The following is a 26,496-nucleotide window of genomic DNA, read 5'->3' on the forward strand; positions in this document are numbered from 1 at the left end:
TTCTCCAGGCATGGTGTATTAATGTTTTTTTTTTTTTTTTTCCCCAGAAAAATATCAAATTCTGTACATTTTTACTGTAAATTCTGTGCTCACGTTTTCTCCATTGATCTCCCATTAATTTGTTGTTCCTGTATGAGATGTGCCCCCTGTATTTTTTTTTTTTTTAATAGTTGTCAATTCGACTTAGATGTAATTATATATGGTAGGCAGACTTTCTGCATTACACTTTCTGCGTCCTCGTACTCTGTGCTTGAGATGGCGCCAGTTTTATTTTGTAGGTAAAAATAAACATTTTATTCAGATTCAGATTCAGATCTACTTTATTGTCATTCTAGTACACGTGTATACAGAACGAAATGTCGATGCATCTGACCCCCACAGTTTCCTTGAATGTACATATATAAATAATGTTGTATTGTATTTTGGCTACGTGTAGTATTTTACCATAGTGCCGATAGTGCAAGAAGAGTAGCTAACCAGATGTGCAATATGGGCAGTCAGGTTAACAAGTCAGGTACACAGTAACATTAACACTGTAACAATAACGCTGTAATTACAATAGTGCAGAGAGCAATGTGCAAGGAGTGGCAAGCTATAAAAAAAACTGCCAGTAGTGCAAAAGTCAGATTAGCAGCCGTTTAGATTTAAGTTAACTATATGTTAGATTGACCATTTAACAGTCTAATGGCCAGGGGGACTAGACTATTGCGGAGCCTGGTGGTCCTGCACCGCACACTGCAGTACCTCTTCCCAGAGGCTAGCAGAGTGAACAGTCCATGATGGGGGTGAGAGGGGTCCCCGGTAATGTTTTTTGCATGGGATAGGCAGTGCTTCTGGCCAATGTCCTGAATGGAGGGAAGTGTAGTCCCGATTATTTTCTCTGCTGTCCTCGTTACCCTCCTCACACTACCCCAGTCGGTAGCGCTGCAGCCTCCACACCACACAGAGATACAGCTGGTCAGGATACTCTCTATGGTGCCCCTGTAGAATGTAATGAGGGAGGGTGGGGGCAGGTGGGCTCTCCTCATCCTCCGCAGGAAGTACAGGCGCTGCTGTGCCCTCTTAACCAGTGATGCAGTGTTTACGGACCAGGTGAGTTTGTTTGTAATGTGCACCCCTAGGAACTTGATACTGCTGACAACCTCCACAGCCTTGTTGTTGATGCAAAGTGGGGCATGGTTGGGCTGGTTTTTCCTAAAGTCGACAATGATCTCTTTAGTTTTGTCGACATTCAGGACCAGGCTGTTGTCCCTGCACCAGCCCACCAACTGCTCCACCTCCTCTCTGTAGGCCAGGTCGTTGTCATCCCTGATGAGGCCCACCACTGTTGTGTCGTCAGCATACTTCACGATGTGGTTTGTGGCGGACCTAGGGACGCAGTCGTGTGTCATCAAGGTGAACAGCAAGGGGCTTAGGACGCAGCCTTGGGGGGAGCCCGTGCTGAGGTAGATGAGATCTGAACTGTTCTGACCTATCCGCACTGATTGGGGTCTGTCACAGAGGAAGTCCAGCAGCCAGTTCCGCAGGGGGGTGTTGAAACCCAGGAGTCTCATCTTGTCTACCAGATGTTGTGGGATGATGGTGTTGAATGCTGAACTGAAGTCCAGGAACAGCATCCGCACATGGGTGTTCTTCTCCTCTAGATGTGTCAGGCTCAGGTGAAGCGCAGAGGAGATGGCATCCCTGGTGGAGCGGTTTGTCCTGTAGGCAAACTGAAAGGGGTCGAATGAGGAGGGGAGACTGGAGGTGATGTGCTCTTTAACCAGTCTCTCAAAGCACTTCATTATGATAGGAGTCAGTGCAACGGGCCGGTAATCGTTGAGTGATAAGATCTGGGGTTTCTTTGGCACTGGGATGATGTTGGCAAATTTGAAGCATGATGGTACTTTGGCTTGGTCTAGCGAGGTGTTGAAAATGTCTGTTAGTACACAAGCCAGCTGATCGGCGCACTCCCTAAGTACCCGCCCCGGAATGTTGTCCGGGCCTGGAGCCTTCCTTGTGTTGACCCTTCTCAGGGTCTTCCTCACGTCAGATGAGTCCAGGTGGAGTGCTCTTTCGTCCTGATTTGGAACCGCTTTCGCTGCAGGGGTGCCGTTTTGTGCCTCGAACCTTCCAAAGAATTTGTTGAGGTCATTCAGAAAGTCCATGCTAGTGTTCTGCACTGGGGCGGTGGTTGACTTGTAACTGGTGATGGCCTGAATGCCTTTCCACATATCCCTGGTGTTGGTTGTGCTGAGGAAACGTTCCTGGATTTTTTGACTGTGCGTTCGCTTTGCTAGTCTGATAGCCCGGTTCAGGTTAGCCCTCGCTGATAACAGCGCCTCCTTGTCACCAGATCTAAAGGCAAGGTTCCGTACTTTTAGTTGTTTTCGTATTTCAGCAGTCATCCAGGGCTTCTGATTGGCACGGGTGCATATAGTTTTGTTATTGCTGACGTCTTCTGCGCATTTACTGATGTAGGCTGACACAGAAATGGCGTACTCATCTATATTTATTTTGTTGTTGTAAGTGGCAGCCGATTTAAACATGTCCCAATCAGTGCAATCAAAGCAGTCCTGTAGTGCCTCCATTGCCCCCTCAGACCACACCCTCACCTGCTTCACTGTAGGTTTTTCTCTGGTCAGCAGGGGCTTGTATGCTGGAATTAGCATAATAGAAAGGTGATCTGATGAGCCAAGATGGGGGCGGGGGGCTGCTTTATATGCACCTTTGATGTTTGTGTAGGCCAGGTCTAATGTGTTCCTACCTCTTGTAGCAAAGTTTACATGCTGATGGAAATGTATGTATTGTATTATGTGATTGAGGGATGTATGTGTATGTATGTATCTAAGTGAAGCAGCGTACTCAACAGAGGACACGGTCATTAATGATTTGCATTCATAAAGCAGCAGAGTAACGTAGTAACAGTAGTTCTGAATTTGTATTAACGTGTTACAGTACTTGTTACTGAAAAAAAGTAATTCCCTTCCAGAAACGTGTTCCTTTGTAATGTGTTAGTCCGAACACTCTTTCCGGATGACTTCCGTTTTCTTTCGTGTAGAAAAAAAGATGACATAATCCAGCGTCGGCGAGAAGTCAGGCTGGCGGTGAAGCGTTGTGCATTCGAACAACTACACCCTCTATCACTTGTCCCACGCATTCAAACCTCCCGCCTCTGTTTGCCCCCTTCCCCCACACCCTCACCACAATTACTCACAGCGTGACTAACGACAGGCCAGGAGGCGGCCACTTTTTAAATGAAGGCGCTCTGACAGTCTCCCCTATGCTTATCGGCGGGCTCGCAGAGCCCCCAGGCTGTACCGCGGCCCCCCGCCGGCCCACGTCGACTCCCCCTGGGGGATTTCGTTAGAGGAGCCACTCAGAGGCTGCAGCCCGGTCCGATCTATCTCCCCGCCACTTCCCGCGAGCTCCAGCCGGCGGAAAAAGCCGACGCTGCTCCGTCGGGCCCCCCTGGCCGAAAACCCGGCATTAGCCGAAATAAACCACTGTGCCGCCTGGTGAAAAATGTCCTCTGATTGGCTAATTAATCAGTCAAAGGGGAGCACGGCGGCTGGTGACTTAAGGGACCTGGGCGGGCCAGCGCAGGGGCCCCGCTGATAAATAGACTCCCCGCCGATTCATACATCAGCAAAAGTTAGTCATTTTTTAAAAAGCGCCGGCTCAGTTGAAAGACTGAAATAAAACCTCGGGTATTTTTGCTGAACTGCTCGTATCTGTCTGGGGTGACTTGTGTCTCACCAAAGTGCAAATCTGAAATATCTGATACATTTTAACCACTGCTTCTTTAAATTACGAGCGGCACTCTCCTTTTTCTGTGTGGCTGCACAGAGAAAACTGGTGACCTGCTCTTTTACTCAACAGATGCTCTCTAAATATAAAACACCAAAGTCACTTCTGGAAACATTAATGTTGTTTAATTTTTTTGTACCCACAAATCAAGTCCTCAATGTATACATCTGAGTTTAACAGCAGTGGAAGTTATTTATAAAAGTCCCACTACACTTTATTTTCCGCATCATCAGCGTCATTGTCAGGGCGCTGGAGTTTTCGTGCCACCATGAAAATCGCCAATGACAACAGCACAAAAAAATTCTGGGTTGCAATTTGGCACTATTTTCAACAGTATGCCCTGGCGCTGTGGTCTAGAAATACAGGGCTCATATTTTACACTACAGAGTAAATATCTGCTTGTTTTTTAAGCCGCCATCTTGAATGGTCACATGAAAACGCATGTCTTAAATGACTCAGAAGAATTTGAAAGAGCGCCATTGGTTTTGTGTCGCCAGAGGCGTCAACATCAATTTCCCCATGCGGTTGGCGCCAGGTGTGCCCTTTGCTTAAAATGTAAGCAATGGACGTGAATTTCCGTAGTTTCTTCACTATAAGGTGCACTTAAAAACCCCAATTTGGCAAGAAATATGAACGTGCGCCTCTAAAACGTCTTGTATAATGCAAAATACAGGTGGATAAATTTGGAAATGCGTACAGTGTTTATTCGTGTACGTCACTACATGAGATTTATTGTACCGTATTTGTGCAATGAATGATCATATGTAAAATGTGTAAAATATGTAAATGTCGCAAAATTCCAAACCATCGTATGCAACAGGAATCAAACCCTGGTCTTGTCAGTGAGACCATGGAAACCTATTAGACCACGAATGATGCAGACAACATACGAAGAATCTTTAGATCTCATCTCATTTGAATACTATTTACTGTGCCTGAATGGAAAAAACAAAAACCGTCCTGAAAGATAGAAAGTTCGATTCATAATTAGATATACCAGGGGTGGGAAAACCTATTGCTTGCAAGCCATATATGCTCTTTTCATGAGTACGTAACGCTCAGACAAAATTAGTCTTGTGACAAATTTCTCCACGCCGTTCTAAATTTGAGTGAGCAAAGCCGCACTGCCAAACCAACGCTGAATTCTATAGCAGTACTGGACAGTTCACAATCAAGTTGTCACGGGGCGGCAGTAGCTCAGGAGGTAGAGCACTCGTCTTGGGATCAAGGGATCCCAGTTCGAATCCCGGCTCGTCCGTGTTACATGTCGAAGTGTCCTTGGGTAAGACACTGAACCCCTAATTCCCCCAATAAGCAGGTTAGCGCCTTATATGGCTGCAAGGCCGCTATTGAGAAATTTGGAGCACATTGTAAAGCGCTTTGGGAAGTCCTTGACTTGAAAAGCGCTATATAAATGCAGATCATTTCATTTCACTCCCAAAAAACTCATTTTGGCTGGAAATCTCAAAGCAATCCTTTTTATGGAAGCTCATTAAATAATTTGTGTTCACTGTTGAGACTTCCTATGATGAAAATCCACATAACAAACTAAATACAGTGGAACCTCTGTTCTCGACCATAATCCGTTCCAAAGCGATTTGTACGATCACCGAAATCACTTTTTTCCCATTAAAAGTAATGTTAAATCGCTTTAATCCGTTACAACACCCTGAATGTTTACCTTGAACGTAAACATGAAGCTAACCCAGGCTAATCGTACGTTCGCGTTAGCGTAATCTTCCGTACGAAAGATTACGCTAACATGAACGTGTAAAAATTAAAAAATCAGGTCGTTTACATGTCATTTAGCACCCGGGTCCCCACAAAAAGTGACTAGCGCTTCATTGGAAAGGGAGCTCCATTCAAACACCCTGAATGTTTTACGTAAACAAAGCTAACTGAGGCTAATCGACGTTCGCGTTATCGTAATCTTCCGTACGAAAGATTACGCTAACATGAACGTGTAAAAATAAAAAAAGGGATTATGAATAGGATTTCTTTCCTTTGTGGTGGACGGTGGGGAGAGAAAAATCATCAAAAGTTTTTCAACCTCTCTGCTTGCTTATAGCGCTAACTTCCTTAGCCGCATCACTCGATTTCACAGCCTCCTTATTCTTTACTATCGTACTGATAGTAGATTTAGCCATGCTGTATTCACTAGCAAGATCGGATATTCGTACACCTCTTTCATATTTAGCTATTATGTCTTTCTTAAAGGCAATAGTTGTGCGAACAACTTGTCTTTTTTCACCTGTCCTGCTTGCACCGACCTTCTTCGGAGGCATAATTAGGGGCTAAAACACCCGTACGCCGCTCAGCATCGCACCCTAGAGTAGAGGTAAGATCGGGCCCAAAAAAAGCACCCGAGCCCGACGCAGGCCCGAGGGGTATTAAACCCGACCCGGACCGAGCCCGACTAATTAACTGGATTTGCTGGCCCGGCCCGAGGGGGCCCGAAATTACATATTTTATTTATAAGGAGGGGTGATTTATGATAACAAATTAAACTCTGCCTTTTGTTACAACATCTAGGCCTAAGTTAAATAAAACTGTATAAACATTTACATCTTTTATATTTCTGTGTCTGCACTGCAGATGTTACATTAAGCGACAATCTGTCATTGACGGGTTTTTTTTTTTGAGGTAGCGAAAACATTTAAGGGCGTCCGTCATTTTGACGACTTGATCATTGGGCCATAATCCACAGCAGCAGTAGTAGTACGTCCTTAAGATTTTAGCGCGGCACTATCATTGAGGGGGTGTTGACGTGTTGTGCCCTTTTCCGACTCCTATGCAAATCCCCCCCCCCCCCCCCCCCCCGATCGTATTCTATATAAAACGCTTATTAAAACAATAAAGCGAGCTAATTATAATAATTGGGAGATCCTAGTCTATATAACGCGTTTATTTAAACAATAAAGCGTGATTTTATTCTGCAAATTGCGTTTTTTAACGCGGATGAAAATGTCACCAACGTCAATGTACACTTCCGACAAAAGCGATCGTATTCTATATAAAACGCTTATTAAAACTCTTACCAGAGTGCGTTTTCCTCGTCAGTTCTCCTCTCTTGAGTTTATCCTTAACTTCTTGTTGGTCCGACTCCATATCGGGGATACCAGGCCAAAATCACGCGAATTTGCGGAGGGGAAGATTATTAAGAGGACAGCATTCACGTCACGTCACGTGCACAGAGCATGCTCTGGCTCCGTTAAAAGCAATTACAGCTCCTTCTCCGTTTTATCCAAATTATTTATTTTATAACAAGTATTCCTTGGTCTAGTATCCATACATAGTTTAAGTATATATTTTTAATGAACATATATTTATAATTATTAATTAATTAAAAAAAAAAAAAAAAAAAAAAAGCAGGACCGAACCCGACCCGACCGTATGACTGACATTTCAGGCCCGACCCGGCCCGAAATTGCCTCGGGTTCGGGCTCGGGCCATGAATCTTAGCTCTACCCTAGAGTACCGACGTTCGAACTCCGATTTTTTGAGCGAACAGCGAAGCAAGAATTTCTCTAAATTTTTGGTCGAACTCCGATTTGTCCGAACTGAGAGGCGTTCGAAAACCGAGGTTCCACTGTATGCCAAAACACATGTAAGAGCATCCAGAGCAATTTGATTGGGTGAGTGGTAGAAATGGGTGGAGCTATGCAATGAGCGCGAGCACTCCCTCCTGTCTCGAGCCCTGCGTCGTATGTAAATACGTTAGGATCCTCGTTTGCAGAATTTTTTTAGTTTTTTTACAAAACTGCTTGCACCTTGTTATGAAACTATTATTTATGAAAATAATGACTGTGAAAATGATGCTCAATGATTTTAGGTAATTGTGGGAGGGAGAAGAGTTTAAAATGGTATACCGTATTTTCACGACTTTAAGGCGCACCGGGTTATAAGGCGCACACCCCCAAAAATATTTTTTTGTCCTATATTTTCCATACAAAAGGCGCACCGGACTATAAGGCGCTACAGTGGGAACGTCAACAAAACAGTCAGATAGTTCAGTCAAACGTATTAACCCTTTAACATTCAGACGGCTCGCAAAGAAGCAAATACGTGTCTTGTTCTGTTTTTATTTTAATGTTCGAAATAAAGTTTTCATTCATTCATTCCACATATCATTAGGGAGGGTAAACTCTTGGTGTGGTGGGATTCAAGAAATTCCAATCATTTCTTTGTTTCTATTTTCTTTTTCGCTGGCAACTGTGTGGACAGCAAAGTAAGAATTTAATTGTGGTTCTTTACTGTGCATATGACAATAAGCACTTTGAATTGAATTGAATTTAAAAAATAGACTCATCACAGAAACATCAAGATCAGACAGGAACAAGATACTGGGAAAATATAAAGTAGCTCACCAAAGTCGTCTTGCAGCCATCACGTTCTATAATAATACGCAACCATGGTCCTCTTACAGCCATGAGTGTAGTAAATCCAACCGTGTAAAATATTTAGACACTCCAAAACATGCAATAATGCCGACAAAAGAAAAAAATCAGACGAGAAGCATCTGCATCGATGAATGTTGCTTGTTGCTAGCTGTCTGTTTAGCCCCATAATTCCTGTTTACAAATACAGACTACAGGAGTAAAAATGTTTTCTCCTGGTCGTAGAGCAACCAAACATGTGATTCACATCTTTTTCGGCCAATTGCAGGCTTTGTTTTACCCCGCTTTAGCCTACACTTACCTGTAAATGCTAAAAAAGACTGGCCTCCTTTACCTCCGAATAACTTTAGCCTATAGTGACCAATCCCAATGATGATTGACACATTAGTTAGGAAATGAAACGCTGGTATATATATCCTAGCATACACCGCGGACTACTTTGCCTACTGGGGGAAATCTAGTCGGCAGCTGCTTGCCTTAGATGAGAGACCTTGTGACTTAATACTGATCCATATATACAAGGCTCACTGTATTATAAGGCGCATGGTCAGCTTTTGAAATAATTAAATGCTTTAAGGTGCGCCTTATAGTTGTGAAAATACGGTAATTTTTGACATTTGGAACTGAGGTTTTCTCAAATCATCCAATGTCACACAGTGAAATGAAATGTGCTGAATAATTAGCTTTTGTCTGGAGAGCTGGTTTAGTGGAATTTTGTCAGAAAATACATGGTGCGACTCAACCCCAAATCTCTTTTGCCTCTTTTTGTTTATCGTGGCAAAAGTTATATCCTGATAATTATCGTTATCGATTTATCGCACAGGCCTACCTGTAAGTGTAAAAAAACGGTTATTTTTTAATACTGTAGCTCTTACGGTCGTTTTAATTAAAAGCACTTTATATATGAAAAAAATAACAAAAAGGCTACTTTGGGCGTCTGCGTCTTTTAATCCGAGGAGCCTTATAGTACGGAAAATGCGGTATTTCATTTTCATGGTTGTTGAAGCCTTTGGCTTTAAATCCAGTGGGGTTTGTACAAAGACAAAATTAAATTTTGTTTTTTAATTTAAGCATTCAGTTTAAATCGGGTGCGCTTTGTAATCTGGAATTTACGGTATTTTAATGGTCATTTTCCAATGAGGACTATAAGCATTTGAGGTCTTTTAGTGTGTGAGGTTATACAACAGCTGGGATTATAGTGTTTGTTTAGTAATTACTAAAAACTAGAAAGTGTTTTACCATATCAAGCTAAAATGATGTACTCCCGTAATCAGTCATCCCAAGTCACAATCTCGTAATCGAGTTTACCCCTCTCCTTTTTGTTGAAATTTTGCACAGACTTTGTTTGCACCTGAGAGTCAGACGGTCGGCGTGCCGCCAGACCTTCTCCGGGTCAAAGTGACCTTCTGAGCCCCCCAACCTACCCTATGGCCTTTCACACTCCCACGCCTGCTCGGTCACAAAAGGCTTGAGAGTGAAGCTCCACCGGGGGCACCTGTTGCGGGTGTCCGCCTCCCACGCGTCCTCCATATGAAATATTGCATGTCAAGGGGGGGAGATGCTCCACTTTAAGGAATATGGTTGAGTTTTGTGGGGGAGGGTTTTTCAGTTTGCTGGCTGCATAGCCACAAATGATACCTGCTGCTTGATACCGGAGATTTTGGACTAAAAGCTGCTACTTTTTAATACATTTTTAACACTGCAGCTTACTATAGGCCACGGTTTGTTTTTTTTTTGGTCTCGCCTCACCTTGTCAGGTCCACAAGGGAAGGAAAAGCTTAAGATCAGTCGCAAGACTAAGGATGTGTGCAGGCTGTTGTAATTGTACGGGCTTCCGAATTTTAGTCAGTACAGTACATTGAGTTTTGTTTTAACAATGTTTTTGTAGCACTCACTTCTGCGTATATGTTTATGCCGGTTCAAAAATACTGATGTCTGCGCTATTTGATGTAGTGTCTGAATTGCGGTGCAATTTGTTACTTTTCTGTACTGTTTCTTGGCTGACTTTTTAAAAATGTAAGAAACGGACATCGATGACCTCATTTCCCGCTAATCTGGAACAAAAAAGTAACTCTAAACTTTATAAAACGTTAGCGACCCCTGATATAGTTATCCCTCATTTATCTCAGTGGTTACATTCCAAAAAGAACCCGTGATGGGCAAAATCTAGTGGAGACCATCTTTTCTTTTACAATTATCATACAATGAAATGTATTATACACTGAAACCAAGTTACAACCCATTTTTACACGCTTAAGCATTTGTTTAACAAATACAATTACTGCATAATGGTATTTGTTTTTTCTTTACAATCAATTACTGCACTGTCAAATGATAATAAGCGGATAGAGTGTTTACCCCAGGGGTCAGCAACAGGCGGACCTGGATCCGCATCAGTATGTGCTGCATTCTTTAAAAGGCTTAATAAAGCTTTTAATTCTTAATGGCTCTAAACATATGTTTTAAGAAAATCACATTTTTGGTTATAGAGCTCTTTAAATATTTTGGTTGCCAACCCCTTTAGCCAATCAGATGCAGGCAACGATGCACGGTGCTAATTTTTTGAATCGCAAAAATTAGACCGCGGTATATGTGAGGGATTACTGTACGCCTGTGCCGCTGCCCAAAAATATCTGATATCTGCACTTATCCCATACAATTAACAACTGAAAAAATCATTTCTATTGCAATGCTAAGAATATATCCTTGCTTTTTATAAATATAATTATACAAGCAAAAAACTTTTTTTTTCATTTTTTTTGTCTCAAATTGACAATAAAAAATTATTATTTTTTTGTCCATTTAGAATCAATTAATGCAAAGAGAAAAAAGCCACAGCGCAAACATTTTGCTCCTCTCAACTTATAACTTAATTCTGAAGCTCTGAAGTACCAAAACTGGATGATGGGTACGGTGACTTCTTTTAAATGTTATTAAGTATTTAAATGTCATTATCATTTTTTTTACACATGACAGTGTACTTTGGTAAGGAATGCAGCACGGTCCGGTGCTCCCCAGCAGGGCGTCATGCTTAAAGCAAACTGCTCTCAGATAACATCTAATTGAAGGCTTAACCTTTTGTCTGACGATGCCTCCCCCTTTCCCCAAATCGCTGGTCGCTACACAAAACATCAGCAACCCGCCAAAGGACACTCATTTAGCGCCTACTGTCCTGGCCTGTCTGTTGGGCACACCATGCCAACCTGCTGACGCTTACAGATTAGCACCCGCAGCAAGTGGGCAAAAAAGAAAAACACAGTTTCTGTATCTTTGTTAAGCCCAGGCCAGGCTAATTAGTGTCTGCTCATCCTAACTGGCCAAAGAATCACAGAGAGGCACTTTAATCATAGACTGGAATAAATCACCGCCACTTGCACTGCATTCCGGCAGCCGTTTTCCGCCAAGCGTTTGCGGCGGCGAGCGAAAACGAGGCGCTCGCAATGCATGCATAATGCCGTCTTCATTTCTTTAGCTCATGATAAACGCTCCCCTGTTCGAAGGTCGTTTGTTTGGTTTTGAGAACCGTGCTTTCCTAGGAACAGATATCACGATTTTTGTGAGCAGAATTTCGCAAGTGGAGGGAAATTCAAGTTTTACAAGTGAGCGAATAAAAGTACTGTAAACAGGGTTCGTGCAGGAGCTTGAAAACCTTTTGAAATGCTTAAATTCTAATGTTGCATGTTCAAGGATTGAGAAGTGCTTAAATTTAGGGTAAATTGCTTGTAAATGTTTGCTATTTTTGCCACGTTTCTCAACAAGTCTGCCTAAAATTTAAGGCGACACTGCTCTCTGGTGGCTTTGCATCTCTTTGCATCTTTCCCCATGTGATTAACTGCTGCTGGCATTAGTCTTTATGGCATTGTCCTATGAAGTCAAGTCATTTATTTATATAGCCCTTAATCACAAAGAGTCTCAAAGGGCTGTACAGACCACAGGTTGTTGCAAATTACAGACTATTACACAATTCCCTGATCTAAAACCTACATGAGGGCAAAGAAAAACTATAAAACTGCTACATGAGGAAATTGAAGAAACGTTGAAGGGACCGCACATGAGGCAATCCCCCTTCTAGGATGACCAGGTTGCAATGGATGCCGCAATAACAAACACACAGATATTGTCAACATGAAATATAGGTCATTCATAAGCTATAAATAGAATTGTGTTTTAAGCCTACATTTAAACAGTTCCACTGACTTTGAAGATCAAATCTCAGAGGGCAGAGCATTCCACAGCACCGGAGCCCGAATGGAAAATGCTCTCGAACCTGCGGATCTCTTCTACAGTGGAGAATAGTGCCAAATTGTAACACAAACGTGTCTTTTTGTACTGTCTTAGGTGGTTTCGGTGGTAGTATACCAACACCCAATAGCTTGTTATGGTTCCTTGAGTATTAAAGGAAACTTCAGCAATGTGACATTGACGCTGATAATCCGGAAAGAGAAGTGTAGCGATTTTTACTTATAACTTCCACTTGTTTACTTTGGATGTATAAATTGAGGACTTGATTTGTGGGTGTAAAAGTTAGAATATTGTACGTCGTGAATATCAAATAAAATACTATCAAAGTATGATGTTGGCAAAAACGTGTATATTCTCCTATAGAAAGGAATAATACATATTTAGAGACGTCCAAGCAGGGTTCCCATATAAAGCCGAAGTGTTAAGAATGTATCAAAAAAGTATCAGCTCGTAGTCCAGAATTTATGCTAATCAATGGCGATGCGGTGAAGATTGTCTTATTTCCCATGTTTTTATCCCCGTTTGCCCCAAACAGCCCCCTCCCCTCCCGTCTGTCCGCCCACATCAAGCTGGTGAAGGATGAGGCAAATGGACCCTGGTGCTCATCAGGGAGAGACAGCTAGCTAATCAGCTGCTGATCCATAGACCTCGAGTATCGCCAAATTTATTATTGTGGCAGGACAATGAGGGCACCCTGGCGCAATTACCGACTCATGCGATATTGGTTGCAAATTATTGAGAAAAATGGGAAGTATTGCAAAAAAGCATTTTTTCTTTTACTATTCCCTGATCATAACAATCTTCACTCATTTACTTTCAGACAAGGTGCATAAAAATGGAACTTTGATGGCTATTGCCATCAATGGAGTAGGTGAAATAACTAGCCAAGGGATTTGTCTTGGGTTATTTGAGTGGTCCTCGTATTGTGGTCGCAAGAATTTCTGATCTAAATGGCCCACGGCAGAAAGTGGGCGAGGTCATCTTTGTGATTTGAACCTCATGGCGCAATATACAGTTCTGTTGTATAGCTCAGAACACAGAGTTCTGAACTACGGCTCAGGGGCCTTGTGTATTCCTCTGACCGTATTTCAGCCATCCACAGCATTGACTGTTTGTTCGAATTTTTTTTTTTAACATGATACAGATTTTTGCGATCTCTAGCGATGACGAATACTTGTTTAAATTTTGATATTCAAACTTAACATTAGAATTTTTTTGTGTGTTTTTTTTTAATGAAAAAAACCCCCCAAAACTTGTACTTGATAAATTAGTTTAAAACGATAGAATGGTTTGGCCATTTTTTTTTTTAATTTAAAGGCATCTGATGTATATCAATGACACTGAGAAGTGCAGCCAGTTACCATCGCTGATAGAAATGTTATTTTAACTGACACTTTAAAGGGACAGCGTGTATTATTCGACCACCATATTTCGATGTTTGGTGGAGTGCAACTGAAAACGAGTGCTACAAAGCACAAGGAAGAAGACAAACTTCGGATACTCAAAAGTGACCAAAATGCACAAGTTATACTTCTCTTTTTTTGCCCAAGCTTTTTGAAATGTTTGGTCACCCCCAAGAGCAAGATGATGGACAATTATGACAGCTTTCTCTAGATGAGGCTCATGTAAAACAAAAATTTTTCGACCTACGAGCATTTTAAAAAATGCATTGTTTTATGCACGGTTGATGAAAATGTTGTGTAAGCAAAAAAAAACAAGGCCCTGATTGACAATGTGGAGACAGGGACCAGCCTTTCACAAGGTTTTTGTGGGTACCCGTAGAAGCAAGATGGCAGACAATCTCTTGAGCAGGGGTCTCCGACCGTTCTTAATCTGAGCTCCTTTTTTTTTTTTTTTACTAATTAGTGCAAAGGGCACCCAATTTGATGTGTATTCCTTAAAATAACATGTTATTACCATTGTATTACTATGCTATTACTTGGGTAATTGTATGAAGTAGTTAAATAGACTCAAGTCAACCACTAGAAAAAATATTTAATTGGAAAATCCAAATTACCTGAACTATCATACAAATGTTGAACAATTTGTATTTCTTTTACATAAAGTAATCCATACCCTAAGGTCGCCGTCATGTTTGTCAACTTGCTGCAATGCTGTGCTCTGTGGCACTGGTTTTTGATTGCATTAGACAGTACTATGCCATTTAGTGGTCAAATATTACACACTGGGGCTTTGAATGCTAAAAACTATATTCATTTTTAAATATCAAAAAGGGAAATACTAAGTATTTCATAATTATATTAAAATATTTTAATGAGAGAAAACAAGTCTTAAGAATTTCCAAATGTCTACATTCTCACTTCGTTTGTAACCAGTGAAGTGTAAACGTGTTATTTGTGGAATCTGAGGAGTCAGTGCTGTAGAATTCAGTTTAATTCACTTCCTAATCTTTATCATTTTCTCAAAAACTTCCCTGGTTAGTAACAGCCCCACGTCACATTTTCAGAAGTTACACATGTTGAGAAATCTGACTTTCCGGGTAATGACCGTACACGGCAGCAGCCAAAGTATCTTTCGCCTACCACTTACGCCACCTACCCGAACGCTCTTGGCACGCTCCGCCATGTCTTACTGTCGCTTCCATTAGCTGCTAGAGATAAAACTGGCCCGTCTTGTCAAACTCGGCCCGGCAGACGCCTTCCCGCCAGTTATTCTTTTCTCACGGAGGCCTCGGCGGGCCTTCGATGCGTTCTCCGCCTATTCACAGCCACCACCCAGCCCCCCAACCCGAGGAGAGCACAGTGCAGGAAGGGCCGAGTGCTAGCCAGACCGCTCCTCTGCCGAAGGAGTCTTATCTCAAGGCTGCACGCGGCGCGCTCCACGCATCCTTTTCCTGAGGTTCTGGCCGGGAAGCAGGAGGAAAACGTTGGGTGGGCCAAGGTGCTTTCTCCAATTTCTCCAATCCTCACCCAAATGGAGATCAACCCGGGAATGTTTTTACTAAAGTGTGCTCCAGTTACATGTGTTGTGGTTCACCTGCTGTAGGTGATAATGAGCATGATCGAGAACAACTTTTTTTTTAACTTATTTTCCACACAATGAGTCGCACCTAGGGCTGTCACGATTACGAATATCTAGGGACTATTCATTGTCACACAAATAATCATAAATATTTTTAATGAAGTGCTAAAATGAGGTGCACGGATGAGGGAAAACTATTCTAATTTAAACACACGCACTTAAGGTGAATACAACAGCAGACCAGGTTAATGTCTGTTTGCATGACTGGTACACAGTAAGAGGTATGTAACTAGGTAAAAATGGTTCATCAGAAACTGTAAAAAACAAAACAATTGCACAGCTTAAGCTCTCTTATTATGACATCAACTTGACTATGAACTTGTAAACTTAAAATTGCACAGAGCAAACAAAAATCCTCCCGTTTTAGACAGCTAGTGAACGAAGTGCAACAAAGAAAAAAGGATTCACAACAAGCATTAGATAGTCAACGTCTGTGTTGCTGTAAAGTTCTGCATTTTGTTTTCTTCTTGCGCCAACAAACGACATGTTAACCAAAAAACGACATGTTAACCAAAAAAGGGCCCTCCGAGACCACTATATGCTGTATAACCTCAGTAACCTCACATTGGCACAAATGATTGTGAAACAACATATCTCCACGATTAAACATAAACAACTTTTAAAAATGCAAATTATTGGATGAAGAGCGATCAAATGATTGACAAAGCCCTGAAAATTGGAGGAAGACGATACTATTGTTACATTTGTATTTTTACAAGAACGCCTTTTGTCATCGATTGAAATCTACAAACTCGTACCCGGTCCCGGTGGCCCGTGAGTTGCCTCGCGCCCGGGTTGATCCGTACCTGTTCCTGACACCCGCTTGCATGACCGCTCAGTCCCACCCCTATTCCAGGCCTGGCCGTGGCTGGGTCAGAGGGCAAGTCCCCCCTCTTTGTGCCTGGGCAGTGCGTCCGCCCTTGCAAATCGAACCTCAGCCACTGGGTACACCATACTTTCTTTTCTCCACTTGGGCAGGGTTTTAAAATCCCCGCTGTCGTGGCCCGGGATAAATTTCTTTGGATGTGGTCTTGAAAAAGTCTTAAAGTCTTGAATTTGAATGGAAAATTCATGGCGGAACCCTGAAAAAGAGGTACCATTGTATTTACATTGGAGGGAAATACAGGTCAGCTGGTGGTGAGATTTTGCAAGATTCATCTTTTGTTGTTTGTTTTGTTGCTAGCAAAAGTGTGATTGCTAATGACAGGTTAGAGGAAACCCGTTGGTAAGAGGAGGAAACAAAATCCGAAATCTGCATCATAGCGACACGTTTCCTAGTAAGTAGTTGCCGTCAACAGTCGGTCAGCGCTGTTTCGCAGGTTTCGGTGTTGCGCTGACGCTAGCATAGCACTTGAATGTCTTTCTTTTTTAAATGGAGCTCCCCAGGCCAAAAGTGAGGGCCACTTTTCACCTGACAAAGTTGTTTCTCAGTCACTGGCTCTGCTCGCTCCTCATCGGCGTTTCCGGCGTCCTCCACTCTCTGGAGAGAACGTTATTTCACTGCTAAAGTGGCCCCTAGCCAGCGTATAATCCCCCCCCCCCCAAATCCCAGTTAACACGTTGTTTGGCGATGTCAGCTTCCTGCTACTATTGTGCCAGTATAGATTTTTCTCCAGAGTTGGGAAAGTTTCCTTTTTAATAGATAAAGTAGTCCGAAGGTTGTTTTTTTTTTGGTCATGCTCCGGGGAGGCTGAAATGCTTTCGGAACAACTCTAAGAACCGACTTCCTTGAGGAATGTTTTTTTTTCTTCTCAATTGCATTTATCAATTTATCTGTACGTCAAGCAACGATTGGTCCCTTATGGAAGTGTATTGACAAGCAGGTTGCTTGTTGTGTGTTTTAGATTTATAGCTTGGAAGCTTTTATCAAAGTCCCTCGTGGCCTCTTTAACTCGACACAGAGTAGATTGACTGAGGTTGAGTTTTCTTTTTGTGGGCAACCTTGTGACTCCAACCAAACACTTATCCAATACTGACAATCTTTCATAGTCTTATACGCCAGCTTAAAGCAAATTACGAAATACGAAGAAAAAAAATCTAGTAGTGTTTATTTTTAGTACAAATACTTATCAGTTCTTAGTTCTTAAGTTCTTAAAAGTGACACTGTTTTATCTAGCATCTCTATTTAGATTTTTATTTTTTTGGGCTAGCTATTTAGCTGGCTTTTTATTATTTTTAGGTATTTATCTCTTCTATCTAGCTTTTTGGGGCTTTTTGCCTTTATAACTATCAAGCTAATTTGCTACCTTTTTGTTTTAGCTATTTAGCTGTCTATTTGGCTACCATTTTAGCTAGCTATCTCACTGCATATTTTGCTTTCTAGTTAACTATTTAGCTTTTTTTTTTTACTATTTTTAGGTATTTGTCTCTTATATCTCTTTTTTGGGCTTTTTACTTTTCTTGCTATCAAGCTAATTTGCTACCCTTTTTAAAGCTATTTAGCTGTCTATTTGGCTACCATTTCAGCTAGTTATCTCACTGCATATTTTGCTTTCTAGTTAACTATTTAGCTGGCTTTTTACTATTTTTAGGTATTTATCTCTTCTATCTAGCTTTTGGGGCTTTTTACCTTGCTATCAAGCTAATTTGCTACCTTTTTGTTTTAGCTATTTAGCTGTCTATTTGGCTACCATTTCAGCTAGCTATCTCACTGCATGTTTTGCTTTCTAGTTAACTATCTATTTATCTGTGTATTATCCCATTACCTATCTAGCTAACTATAAAACTAACTTGCTACCATTTTAGCTATTTAGCAGGATACCTTTGTATCTTTTCAGCAGGTTATCTAGATCAATTTGTTTAGCTTTTTTTTTGAGCTAGCTATTTAGCTACATTTTTTTCAAAGCAAGTTTACCTCTATACATTTTTAAGCTTTCATGTTTGCATTTTACCCTTTCAGCTAGCTTTTTTGCAAGCTATCTCACTAGTTTTTTTTCCCTATTTATTGAGTTATATAGACAATTTGGGATATTTAGCTAGCTTTCTATTATATATTTTATTTAGAAGCGACTTTCAGGAGTGCCAAGGTTGCTCTTTCATATTTTCATTTCAACCTTTTAGTTAGTTTTGAGGCTAGCTTTTTTTCTTTTCTCAATCAGCACTGAGGTAGCATCCATAGCAAACTTTAAGCTTTCATATTACGGAGGGGGCCTCAAACTAGGGCCCCTATTTCAACATACATGCATATTGTGTTAGCTGACCATCCGTTAACTTGTCGGTCCTCATCAGGGCGCTTTAATCGTGGCATAAAATACAAAATCTTAGAGAGCAAATAGCGAGGTGACACAATACAGCGCCCCCTTTTTCAATTTCCCGGAAAAAACCTACCCAAGGTAAGCTCATGCATTGTTTTGCGGGTCTCAGGAGGAAGTAACGTTTTCTTGGGCGCAAATCATTATGCATTGAGTAGGCCATTAGGAAAATGGAGACGAATGGGGCACGGGCCCTCTGTGACAAATAGGCCTGCTGAATGGAGAGCCTAGTAGATCCTAACACTTGATTTAAGGAGCAGGATTATGTTTTTGTGCTGATGTTTTGACATTTTTTTATTCCATCAAAGAAGCCTTCTGTGGGCAATAGATTTAATTCACCAACTAGGAAGAAATTTGGCAGGTGATAAAGGTAAAAACCTTGAACATTTGCCAAAGTACAAACGGAAATGACACCATCACTGTGCCTGAATTATCAGTGGCCCCATTTTATTGTTCATGTCAAAACAGGCAGTGCAGGTTTAGATGTTATGTGCATTATGAACCTGTTTACCAAAATTGTTTTTCACTCAAATATTATTATCATAGCACAAAATTGAAATGTTGGTTTTAGCTAAATCATGGGAGCTCAAAATCTGTGTCACTGTGGCCTCAACACCTAAATCTACGTTTGATATAACTGAACATTTTTAATCTGAACCTCAATGTCAATTCATTTTTTTGTTTCTCAGCCACTTTACTAAATATAAAGCTTAATTGGTTTATTGGTTAATCAACAAGTTGTGTCCGCTTTTCTGTACTGTGATGGGGGGGGGAATTGTTGTTGGTTATGGGCGTACTTTTTTGGGGGAGGTTCCTTGTAGTAATCAATTCGGTTCGCTCCAAAACTTCCCTTTAAATATAAACCTTTTGATTGACACCACTCTTGGCCAATGACAGGCTTTTTTATTTTCACGGTCCACAGACCACATGAGCCTATACGTGCCTGTTTGATAAAACCGAGATTGCCTCTAGTACGTCCGAATATCTTCAGCCAGTAGTAACCGATTCGAATGATTGACAATGAAATGTCCAATATAAATGTATACATTTTCTCAAAAAATCGTGATTAATTTTTATGCACCATTATTGGACGCAACTGTGCACAATCAATAATTTGCCTTCTGGAAAGAGAAGTCAAACATTTACAACTCTTTCAGAACTTCTAAATTGGCCAAAGTAAAATACACATCTGCAAAGGTTTTAGTGTTATAACAGTCATCTCCAAAAAGCCAAATAGCCTAAACCTAATGAGCAACTTTGCCAAGTTTTTGTTATTGTCTTTTTGTGTGTGTATTTTTTACAGATAGTGTTGCCTCACTCTTCACTGGCATACGCATTTGCTAATGTTAATGCAAATTAAAGCTGGGTTACAATTTTGTTGATATAATTACAATTTGAATAAGACTAATTTGTTCAAAAAAGGATCTATCACAGATAGTGTCACTTCACTATTAATTAGACTTGCTATGTGCTAATGATAATATACAGGACTGTCTCAGAAAATTAGAATATTGTGATAAAGTTCTTTATTTTCTGTAATGCAATTAAAAAAAACAAAAATGTCATACATTCTGGATACATTACACATCAACTGAACTATTTCAAGCCTTTTATTATTTGAATATTGCTGATTTTGGCTTACAGTTTAAGAAAACTCAAAAATCCTATCTCAAAATATTAGAATACTTCCTCAGACCAAGTAAAAAAATAATTTTATAACAGCAAAACTAAATCAAACATTTTAAAATGTCCATTGATGCACTCAGTACTTGGTTGGGAATCCTTTTGCACGGATTACTGCATCAATCCGGCGTGGCATGGAGGCAATCAGCCTGTGGCATTGCTGAGGTGTTATTGATGCCCAGGATGCTTCGATAGCGGCCTTCAGCTCATTTGCATTTGTAGGTCTGGTGTCTTTCATCTTCTTCTTAACTATACCCCACAAATTCTCGATGGGGTTCAGGTCAGGGGAATTAGCAGGCCAATCAAGGACAGTGATGCCATGGTCAGTGCACCAGTTACTGGTGGTTTTGGCACTGTGGGCAGGTGCCAGATCATGCTGGAAAATGAAATCCTCATCTCCATAGAGCTTTTCAGCAGATGGAAGCATGTAGTGCTCTAAAATCTCTTGGTACACAGTTGCATTTACTCTGGACTTGATGAAACACAGTATACCAACACCAGCAGCTGACATGGCTCCCCAAACCATTGCTGACTGTGGGAACTTCACACTGGATTTCAAGCAACTTGGATTTTGCTCCTCTCCAGCCTTTCTCCAGACTCTGGCGCCTTGACTTCCAAATGAAATGCAAAACTTGCTTTCGTCTGAAAAGAGGACTTTGGACCACTCTGCAACTGTCCAGTGCTTCTTCTCCATAGCCCAAGTCAGACGCTTCTTCCGTTGTCTTGAGTTCAGAAGTGGCTTGACCATGGGAATACAGCTATTGTAGCCCATTTCCCGGACACATCTGTGAACTGTGGCTTTTGATACCTGGACTCCAGCTTCAGCCCACTGTCTTTGAAGCTCCCCCAAATTCTGGAAGCGGCTCTTCTTCACAATTTTGTTAAGGCTGCGGTCATCTCTCTTGGTTGTGCAGCGTTTCCGGCCACATTTTTCCCTTCCAACAGACTTTTTGTGGATATGCTTTGAAACTGCACTCTGTGAACAGCCTGCTCTTTGAGAAATTTCTGTTTGTGTCTTACCCTCCTGATGGAGGGTATCAATGATGGTCCTCTGGGCAGCAGTCAGATCAGCAGTCTTCCCCATACTTGTGATTTAGTTTACTGAACCAAGCTGAGTGTTTTTAAGGCTCAGGAAACCCTCGCAAGGTGTTTCGAGTTAATTAGATGATTCAGGTGATTAGTTGAATAGCCTACTTGTATACTTTTTCATGATATTCTAATATTTTGAGATAGGATTTTTGAGTTTTCTTAAACTGTAAGCCAAATTCAGCAATATTAAAATAATAAAAGGCTTGAAATAGTTCAGTTGATGTGTAATGAATCCAGAATGTATGACATTTTTGTTTTTTTAATTCCATTACAGAAAATAAAGAACTATCACAATATTCTAATTTTCTGAGACAGTCCTGTATAACACAAACTAATGCAAGGTTTGTTTAACCCCCAAACTGTTGAAAGAGAAGATACAATGTCACCAGTAAAATACGTCATGCCACATGTCATTGGAAAGCTTCGGGATTTAAGATGTGACAATTTCAAAATGTACTCATCACAGAAACATTACGATCAGTCTGAAACAAGATACCCGTAAACTGATTTCCGTTTGTAAATAAACAGACTAGTAAAATTATTTTCTAGGCAAGGCAAGTTTATTTGTATAACACAATTCCTACACAAGGCAATTCAAAGTGCTTTACATAAATGGCAAAGAGACAGGTTAAAAACACACAATTACAGTTAAAACATAGAAGAAAAGACATTGAAAATGTAAAATGTGGTTTTTAAAATGCATTAAAACCACAGATAAAACATAATAAAATCAATGAATTAAAATAAAGTAAAAGTGAAGAATGCAGATAGAACCCTTTCAGTTGTATGCACAGTTGAACAGAGCTGTTTTCAGCCTGGACTTAACACTGTCAGGGTAGACGCCTGTGTGACGTCATCAGGAAGACTATTCCAGAGTTTAGCTGCATGGAACTGAAACGCAGCTACACCCGGTTTAGTCCTGGCTCTGGGCACCAGCAGAAGGCCTGTCCCTGAGGTTCTCCGGGTCTGGGATGATTCATATGGGACCAACATGTCACAGATGTACTTTGGTGCTAGACCACGAAGAGACTTGTACACCAGCAGAGCTGTTTTAAAGTCTATTCTCTGAGCGACAGGAAACCAGTGCAGAGACCTGAGCACAGGACTAATATGGTCGTACTTCCTGGTTCTAGTCAGGACCCAAGCAGCAGCATTCTGGATGTTCTGCAGCTGTCTTACAGCTCGTTTAGAAAGTCCAGTCAGAAGGCCGTTACAGTAGTCTAACCTGCTAGAGATAAATGCATGAATAAGTTTCTCTAAGTCTGGTTTAGACAGTAAACCTTTGATTCTGGCAATGTTTTTGAGATGGTAAAAGGCTGATGATGTTATGGATTTAATGTGGCTGTTAAAGTTTAGGTCTGAGTCCATTATTACCCTGAGATTTCTAACCTGATTTTTAGCTTTTAAACTAAGTGATTCCAGATGACTGATGACACTTTCTCAGGGTTTTTGTGGGCCAAAGACAATGACTTAAGTCTTGTCCAAGTTTAGTTGGAGAGAGTTGTTTTGCATCCACACAGTGATCTGTTGGAGGCAGTGACAGAGTCTATAGGCTTTTGACATCTGAACTTGTAATTGACATCTTTTTCGCCAATTGCAGGCTTTGTTTTACAATCCACAACCCGCATTAGCCTATACAGGCCTGTATTACTAGTCTTTTTTACCACTGAATAACTTTATTAATAGTGACCGATTCAAATGATGATTGACTCATTGGTTAGCTAATGACATTTTGAGTAAATCAATTTGAAGATGTCCCTATTGTATTGAAATTAGACCCTGGAATAAGTGTGCGCAACCCTACCAGTGCTTCATTTTTATGTGCAAGTGTGCACATTAATTGATTGACTTCTAGAAAGAGAATTCAAACGTATAAAACTCTTTCACAATGTCTGCAAATGTGAATTTTACTTTGGCCAATTTTTAAAAATGTTAGTTTTGAAAACTGGTCCTCTTTAAAGAAAAATGTGTATAATATAATGTTTTTCAGATTATGATCAAATTAAAGAATGTACCAGGTAAGGCTTAAAGCTATCGTCTCACCTGTTTTCCAGCTAAGATGTCCATGCTACACACATCTGCAGGCATCAAATTGCAAAAATAATAATAATAATTAGGCAAGGAAAATAAACCTATTTTTGTGTGTTCTAAATCAATTTACTCAATGTTAGTTGCACCTGCAGTGGTTACTTCAGGTTGGGACAAAACTTCAGAGTCTTACTTTTCAAAAGAGACCAAAACCATCCATATTCTCTAAACAGTTCAAGAACAGAATTTAATTTGCTAAAAATGCACATTTTCTTTTTTCCTCATTCGCTAACCCTAAACCCATTAATTGGAATTTGGTTTGTTGTAGTTCCTGTAAAATAATTTAGTTGAATAAATCAATATATTCTCGTTCTATTATTTTAAGTAATTGCCTAAATTAATTTATCATAGAATAGGAACTTTAAGGGCTTAAAAGGGAACACACGATAGCATATCTATTTGCCAACAGTCAACACAAATTAGCACTAGGTAACCACATTAGCAACTTTGTCGACAAATCATTATAATAACAAATTGAATTAGACTACTTGTTTAAAATGGGTTTAAATTGTCCCTAGGTGTGAATGAGCGAGTGAATGGTTGTCATTCTCTGCGTGCCCAGCAACTGGCTGGCAAATAGTTCAGGGTGTCTCCTGCCCACAGCCCGAGGATAGCTGGGATGGGCTCCAGCTCCACCGAGACCCTACTGACTATAAGGGGTGCAGATAATGGATGGATGTTTAAAAAGGGGATTTTTTACAGATGGCATTGCTACACAATTGGCTAATGCTAACATTGACACTAATTAGTGTTGGGTAATTACCCTAGCAGTCATTTGCAGATTGTGTTGCTACACTGGCTTATCACTAGCGCAGCTATTTAAAAATGTTTACATTAACGCAAGCTCCATTATCATTCATAGTCCTCCTATTGCTAATAATTGTACAAGTGACACTAGTTCATGGGTCTCCAAGGTTTTTTAAGCTGAGAGCTCATTTTTGTTACCAATTACAGCAAAAGGCACCCAGTTTGATACGAATTTTTAAAATAGCAACATTGCTAGATGGCTTGCTAAATAGCAAAACGGGTACCTTGATAGTCAGCTAGAAAGGTAAACAGGTAAAAACTAAAAGGGGGTTAGAAAGCTAACTAGAAAAGAGTAAAAGGCAATGTAAATAACTAGAAAGCGAAGTAGAAAATAGGTCAAAATTTAGCTCGATAGCATGCAAAAAAAGTAAAAAAAAAAAAAATAGATGGATAGCGTGATAAATCGTTAAAAAGGCAGCCAGATAGCTCGCTAAAATGCACACTTTTTAAGCATTTGTGTATAAAACCAATAAATCAGAATTTTCCTGTAAAGTAAATTTGTTTAATACATTTATTTATTTTTTTAATACACAACATAGCTTAAAGATAATTATCAATAGATAAATATCAATCTTTTTTGTCCATGAAGCCCATGAACTGGAATTTATTTATTTGAAGGTCTAAAATCACAAATTATGTTATGACTATGTTATTTCCAGGTTAATTATTAAAAAGAAATAGGCTTAAATAGATTCCATCAAGCAGGAAAAAAAAAATCATTTTACTAGAAAATCCCAATGACGCAGCACGGGTGAACTATTTTCAAAACAAGTCCGCATGTACGCCAACTGTCCTTAGAGGGCATCGCGTTGGAGACCCCTGCACCTAGTTGCATTCGCAGAATTGCATGATTTGGAAAATATAAATTTGCCTCAATTTTTCTTTTAATCACTTTCAGAGTTTGATGAGCTGAATTTTGTCTTTTCTAGGAGAGCAGCAGCAGCCAAGATTCGGACAATAATGTGACCAGCAGCCTCAGCATGCAAGAGTACTTTGCACAGAGGATGGCCCACCTCAAAGAGAGCCGAGATCAGCCTGCTGCACAGGAGTCTGAGGAACCGCAGAAGAAGAAGAAGAAAACTCGAGAGGAGGAAGCAAGTGAACCCTCGAAAAAGAGGAACAAGCAAAGTGAAGAATCCCCTGCGGACTGTGAGGAGCAGAAAACTTCCAAGAAGAAGAAAAAGGCCAAAACAGAATTAACGGGTGAAACGACAGAGGTTGACCATGAACACGCAGAGGAATTGCGCAAGAAATCCAAAAAGCACAAGAAAAAGCAGCGGGATTTGTAAAAAAATCTGTTTGGATTCCAAAGGACTCATTTTATCCTCCTGGCTTTAACTGTCAAGTTAAGCATTCTGAGATAATTCACACTCGGGGGCGTGGCTTCAAGAACTGGCATCCTCGTGTTTGCTAACGACACCGCAATGCAATTATCCCTTTAGTGATATTTGTTTTGGAACACCATCGGATGAAATTGATTGACATTAAGAATTATGCAAGTGTCTTACTGCAGCTACATAACCATTTAATCAGGATTTATAAACGCTTGAACCTAATTAAAGTTGTGCAATGACAACTGAAACTAAGATCATTTGGATGCTACCATAAAGCTAAGCTGCCATACAAATGCAGAAAAGAAACTTTTTTTTTATTTTTATTTTTTAATTTTTTTTCATACCTCTGTTCTTTATCATTTGTCAGGAACTGAAATGTCAACACTGCCCCTGTTGGCCGAGTTAGGCAGCAGGAACAACGGCCATCCGGTCAATATTAAATGACAACATGATTCTTTTAAGAGCATTCAATTATGAATTGTAGATTTAATGTTTGGGTATTCTACTTTGATTTGACAGTACAGAAAGCTCCTACTAAATAAAAGCTGATGATTTTTAAGTTTGGTCTGTAAGCTTGTCATTGGTACAATTTTATTTCCAAGTAAAAAATTGAAGTTCGAAATGTCTTGTAAGTTCGTTTACATGCAAGACTATAGAAATCTGAAAATATGTATTATCAAGAGGCAGAAATGAAGTGCTTTAGAATAATTAGCCATTTATTTTATCGATTATTACCTGGTTTGTTGTACCACATTTCTTTCAAAATATAACCAT

At 40.4% G+C, this 26,496-nt stretch overlaps 1 protein-coding gene across 1 annotated transcript in view; it reads left to right on the forward strand.

Moving 5' to 3' along the window:
• pinx1 (PIN2 (TERF1) interacting telomerase inhibitor 1) overlaps positions 1 to 26,275 on the forward strand; it is a 49,510-nt gene extending 23,235 nt beyond the window's left edge. The window contains exon 7 of the mRNA XM_088325358.1: positions 25,318 to 26,275. Coding sequence (XP_088181484.1) covers positions 25,318 to 25,677 — 360 coding nt within the window. The 3' untranslated portion in view covers positions 25,678 to 26,275. The remainder of the gene's footprint in view (positions 1 to 25,317) is intronic.
• Positions 26,276 to 26,496: the final 221 nt, after the last annotated feature.

Source organism: Urocampus carinirostris, chromosome 20 (assembly GCF_059441175.1).
Source record: "Urocampus carinirostris isolate Australia breed hairy pipefish chromosome 20, RoL_Ucar_1.0, whole genome shotgun sequence".
Taxonomy (NCBI): domain Eukaryota; kingdom Metazoa; phylum Chordata; class Actinopteri; order Syngnathiformes; family Syngnathidae; genus Urocampus; species Urocampus carinirostris.